The sequence below is a fragment of the Trypanosoma cruzi genome, genomic scaffold (assembly GCF_000209065.1).
Source record: "Trypanosoma cruzi strain CL Brener 1047053516573 genomic scaffold, whole genome shotgun sequence".
In the NCBI taxonomy this organism is placed as follows: domain Eukaryota; phylum Euglenozoa; class Kinetoplastea; order Trypanosomatida; family Trypanosomatidae; genus Trypanosoma; species Trypanosoma cruzi.
The window spans coordinates 57,309-62,536 of NW_001849507.1; the positions used below are offsets into that span (position 1 = coordinate 57,309).

The following is a 5,228-nucleotide window of genomic DNA, read 5'->3' on the forward strand; positions in this document are numbered from 1 at the left end:
TCGGGACGCCCGTTTTGCCTTCCGCCGCCCTTCTTCCAGTATATTGGTCTTCGTTACGTGGAAGGCGGCCCAACTAACGAGGAGCGTTACTGCGGGAGTGTCTTGGGGATGGACCCCGAAGTTGACATTATGACCGACGCGGGTTTTCGCGAATCTGTTGATGGCATTCCAAATGGCTGCGTTAAGATTGCTGAGTACTGCATGGCTCAGTTCAAGGCTCATGCTAGAGTTGAACCCAAACGCGCATTGGATTTTGCCTGTGGAGCTGGTCGGGTATCCTTTGAATTGTCTGCTCTTTTTTCCCAAGTGGTTGGTTCCGACTTCACGGCCCGCTACCTTATCCCGGCCTATGCGATGCTGGAACGTGGCAAATGTACCTATAGCACTTTGGAATCTTCTTCGCTCCAGCGTGTGGCAAAGATGGCTGAAGCTTCAAATTATTCCTGGGACTCCAATCGTAAACGCGTCACCTTTTTTCAGTCTGACCCCACAAACCTTCACAGTCACATGAAAGATTTTTCTTTGATTGTGTGCTGGAATGCCCTGGAGAGAAGCTCAGCCCCTGCCGCTATCCCGTTGCATATGCTGAGTCGACTGGAAGAGGGTGGTCTCCTTGTCATTGAATGTCAATATGAGTGGGTTGAAGGAGGCCCATCGGCGAGGGAAAATCCGGGTGAGACTTCGTTGCCTCATAATGGATTTGCAGAGGAAGAAATATATAATCTTCTCGGAGCTGAATCTGCCGTCGAGCGTGTCGGGGAGCCCTTTGAGGTGGTGGTCGCGTTCCCAGAGTCTGACAGTGTGGTGAAGCTAAAAAAGATACATTTGACCACGTACCTGAAAAAGAAAAGCAATTAAATCCAATCGTCTGAACCCTATATATATATATATATATTAATAATAGTGGTGTTTTCATTAGGAGCTTGTGAAAAGAATGATCGTGGGAGAGCTGGCTAACTTAATTAATTTATGTATATCCTGATAAATGAATGCATTCTTTATGATACTTTCTACCGTATGAATCTTTTGGGAAGAACGAGACTTTGTAAGGGTTAGGGAACCGATAGAGGCCAGATAATTTTTTGTTTTTGCCATCCCACCCACCCCCTTGATTCCCACCACGCGGCGGGGTCTTGTGGTTGGTGGACCCCAAAGTCTGCCACTTCGTAAGTAATAATATTCAAATTCTAACTGAGGACAAGGGACCATGCTAGTGATCCACAGAATTCTATATATTGAATGGAAAGAAAGCATTGAAGCAATTAAATAACGAACCTTTTTTCTTGACTTGTTTGGTTTAAATAGATTGCCAGGATCCGGCCAGCTGCCCGGAAGATTATTCACAATTTGTTTTTTTTGTTTGTCTTTAGCATATATTTACGGTGGCAAAAATTGTGGATATGGAGGAATATTTGCACCGCTCATCTTGGTGGGATGTGTGTGACGCATTTTTTTTTTTTTTTTTTTTTTTGATCCTGATGGGTCAAAGAGAGTGTTAATTATTTTTTATGATATTAAGCGCGAGGACGAGCGAAGAAAAAAAAAGTCAGCACCATCCGTGTCAGTGTAAGAAGAGAAGAACTTATCGTTCTCCTCAATCTCCCCCCTCCCCCCAAGAAAAAAAAAAAAAAGAAATAAAATAAAGGAAAACAACAAACAAACAAACAAACAAAAGGGGGGAAATATTTAGCGAAATGTTCTGTTTGATTTTTTTTGCGTGTGACCAACAGTAATTACCATCTGTTGCGATTCCTGCCCTGGCCAAAATAGGCGCACCAGAAGAGGGGGAAAAAAAAATAATGAATTTGCTGAGATTTATAGGCCAGAAAACAGGAAAACAAACAGAGGAGGGGAAAAAAAAAGGGAGATGTTTCATTGGCCTTACCGGCAAGAGACATTTTTTTCTTGCCTTAGCATTTTCTGTGTTTTGGAATGAAAACGACGACAACAAGATCCTTGTGGAAAAATAAAGGGGGGAAAAACGCCCAAAAGAAAGGCGGTGACCGTTCATTATCCTTTTTATATTCCGTGCTTGTGGGCAATTAGACGTGCGCCCATGGTTGATGCGACGATGTTTTCCCTTCCTTTTCTTTTCTATTTTCCGTATTCTTGTGTTTGACAGCTTCACTACTTTTTTCTCTTTTTTTTTTTTGTGTGTGTGCGTGTGTTTCCCGCATACAACGAGAAAGAAGGGCAATGCGGCGAGGGCTGTGCTCCGCCACAATGGTGGGCAGAGCTTTGGTCAGCTTTGGATCCTGCTTTAACTCACGGTGGCATGGCTCGGTTGGGGATGGCGGCGCAGGGAGAGGCGTGCTTAGTGCAGTAGAGATGACTCCACCACCGCCGCGTCCCGCCTTTTATGTGCCGCCGGAGGAGCGCGATGCGGATGATGCTTCTCTGCAGTTTCTCCATCGAAAGAAACATTCAGCGGATGGCAGATGTGAAGCGAAGGAGGCTGGGGCTGCTGTTGGTAGTGGCAAGGGCGGTGAGACGCGTCTGCATCCGGGGCAGGCCTTTGCTCCAGAGCTACAAATTCGTCCCTCTCGTGCGCGCCACTACTTGGATGATAAAGCGGCCGGTTTGGCCTCAACGAGTGTCTACGCGGGGCATCATTTTCTTCCCGAGGAGCCTGAGAATTCAACAAGACCACTCCGAGTTATCAAGAACGCGACACCAGAGTCAAAATTATCGAAAGGGACACCAGAGGTGCATTTTATTCGGGCGAGCCGCGGAGAATCCATCTTTGGGGTTAGAGATACGTTTGAGGGTGATGAAAAGTGTAAAAAAGATTACGTCAGGGGAGAGAGCAGTGGCGATAGTGGTGGAAATTCTGCACCGCGAAAGAGGCCACTGTTGCGGGAAATGGAATTGGATCTTCGTCGTCTTGAGTACTATCAAGGAACACCGCAATATCAAGAACTTTTAGAGGAATTTCGCGCCAAGTACGAATCCAGTGAAAAGAATAATATTAGTGGCGATAGTAATAGTAGTATTAGTAGTAGTAGCGGTATTAGTGGTAGTGATGGAGGTCCGATTGGGGGTGAAGCGATGGAGCGGTCGTATAGCCAGGCGGAGGTAAAACAAGGACTCGAAGCACAACCCATAGATTATCTTCGCGTCAGCAAACAGCTTAAGGTGGAGCTCAGTAGTGGCCCCAGGGCTTACGACCCCGTCACTGTGATGCAGAAACTGGGTGTAATGCGTTTTCAAGGTTATGCCTTCCCTCCTACGACGGAATTGGGAAAGCTGCGGGATAGCGAGGGGAGGGAGCTGCAATCGAATGTGGAGAATCATGCACTTCGAGATTATATGTGCCAAAATGTTTCCTCTACTATCAAAGCGCAGCTTGCCGGAAACCAAGACAAGCACCTTCTTTATCGAACGCTGGGAATAGATGCTGTGCAACGGAGACAAGTAAGGGCTATGCTTAGCGATTTTGATTACGCTGACCGTCAGACGGCGTTTCATGTTATGATGTCGTACCCATACACGGACTGGATACATGTTTTTTATGTTGTTTTAGTAGGTTTGGCACTTTATGAGTTGCAGGCGCGCTGTGGGGCGTATGAGTTTTACGATGAATATTTGGGATTGGATTTACGGCAGGTGCCCAGACTAAAGAAGCCTTTTTTGGTGGGAGTAACTGTTATGGTGATGGTAGTGGCTCTGTTTCATCCTCTGCTTGTGGCGAGTATCGCAACCACGCGGTTTTACCGCATTTTTATGAGGCGGCCTATTGGTCCTCCATAAATATTCTTTACTCTCGACTCGAATCTAACTGGTGGCTTTACAAAAACATCCAACTCTTGTCATTGTCGGTGGTGAAGGTACAAAGCAACATTGCTGTTTGTGCTTCCTTCTCTCTCTTTTTTTCTCTGTTCCCCGTCCTACTTCCATAGCTGGTCCGGCAAGCAGGGGAAGAAATTTGCCAAGCGTCTTTTCTTTTTTGAGGGGGTGGGAGGGCGGGGCAAACGCCTTCAGCTGTTTGAGCTAAAAACCTCTTTTCCTAACAGAGGATAACAACAAGAACAAAATAAATACGCGCGGTAATCAAGATGTCGATGCGGCGAGATCTGCTGATTGCCAGAAGGCTCGAGTCGGACACAGTCTCAACTTCCTTTCGTTCTCTCTCAAGGCAAGGCGAGAAGCGATTTCCGGGCTCTGGGCCGGCCACCAGTCAGTCAACAACTGGCGCTGAGGCAATACAAGTGGCAGTGCGTGTGCGGCCACCAAATTGCAGCGAGGCCTCCCAGGAGCTGGCTGTTACAATGGATCCATCCCGTAGTATGGTCTTTCTCAATGACAGGCTAGATGGACAGCGGATGTTCTCTGTCGACATGCCGATCTGGTCTTGCGTTGGAAGGGCACTGGATGACTCTGCCCCAGTGACACAATCTGCCTTGTACAAGCGGGTGGGAAGGCCTCTGCTTGCTCACGCAATTGCTGGCTTTAACAGTACGTTGATTGCGTACGGCCAGACAGGGAGCGGAAAAACATACACTATGATGGGTGAGGTTGGCTCAAACGTCATGGATGACAACGAGGATGTTCTCAATAAAAGCGAAGAAGGCATTATTCCTCGACTCTGTCGGGATATGTTTCAGGAGATTCAAAGACGCTCGGTCAAGTCCGCATCAGGAGAGAGCTTCAGCTGGGAAGTACAAGTCTCCTTTGTGGAAGTGTATTGTGAGAAGATCAGTGATCTTTTGAACCGCAACACGCCCGTTTCCCTTCGAGAGGAGGTAGTTGGGAATGAAACATTTTTTGCGCTTACCGGAGTGCGCCGTGTGCCGGTTTCAAACACAGAAGATATTTTACGGGCCTTGAAGATTGGGAATGGGTGTAGGAAAAAGGCTTCCACATCCATGAATGAGCGCAGCAGTCGAAGTCATGCAATCTTCATTGTGGAGCTTACGGAGATTATATCTATTGCTGACTCAGAAGGTGAAGTGGCAAGTGCGCCAAGAAGGAGTTTGGCCATACGTCTCGTTGATTTGGCTGGAAGCGAGCGCATTGGCGAGTCCGGCGTCTCTGGCCAAAGATTCAAGGAAGGTGTGGATATCAATTTGTCTCTGTTTACCCTCGGTTTGGTGATTGAGTCTCTCTCGGACCCCAGGCGGCGCAACATTAAGCCGCCGTACCGTGAGAGTACGCTGACCAAGATACTGAAGGAGGCCTTGGAGGCAACAGCAAGACGACGATGATATGCACCGTAGCTCCATCGCAGA

The 5,228-nt window shown here is 47.4% G+C and overlaps 2 protein-coding genes and 1 pseudogene across 2 annotated transcripts, besides 7 other annotated features; all 3 read left to right on the top strand.

The window, feature by feature from the left end:
• Positions 1-858, top strand: Tc00.1047053504143.10 (hypothetical protein, conserved; the record flags this gene model as incomplete). The annotated part of the gene is made up of 1 exon (XM_798996.1): positions 1-858. A coding segment is annotated over one exon (858 nt), but the record flags the coding sequence as incomplete, so codon positions are not given.
• Positions 1-5,228: a sequence feature (heterozygous, Esmeraldo-like haplotype).
• Positions 877-903: a sequence feature (AT_rich).
• Positions 918-1,341: a mobile genetic element.
• Positions 1,449-1,471: a microsatellite.
• Positions 1,615-1,650: a sequence feature (A-rich).
• Positions 1,652-1,673: a microsatellite.
• On the top strand, positions 2,197-3,750 carry Tc00.1047053504143.20 (hypothetical protein, conserved; the record flags this gene model as incomplete). The annotated part of the gene is made up of 1 exon (XM_798997.1): positions 2,197-3,750. One exon carries the CDS (start codon positions 2,197-2,199, stop codon positions 3,748-3,750), a length of 1,554 nt encoding a protein of 517 aa, XP_804090.1.
• Positions 2,979-3,021: a microsatellite.
• On the top strand, positions 4,056-5,228 carry Tc00.1047053504143.30 (annotated as a pseudogene).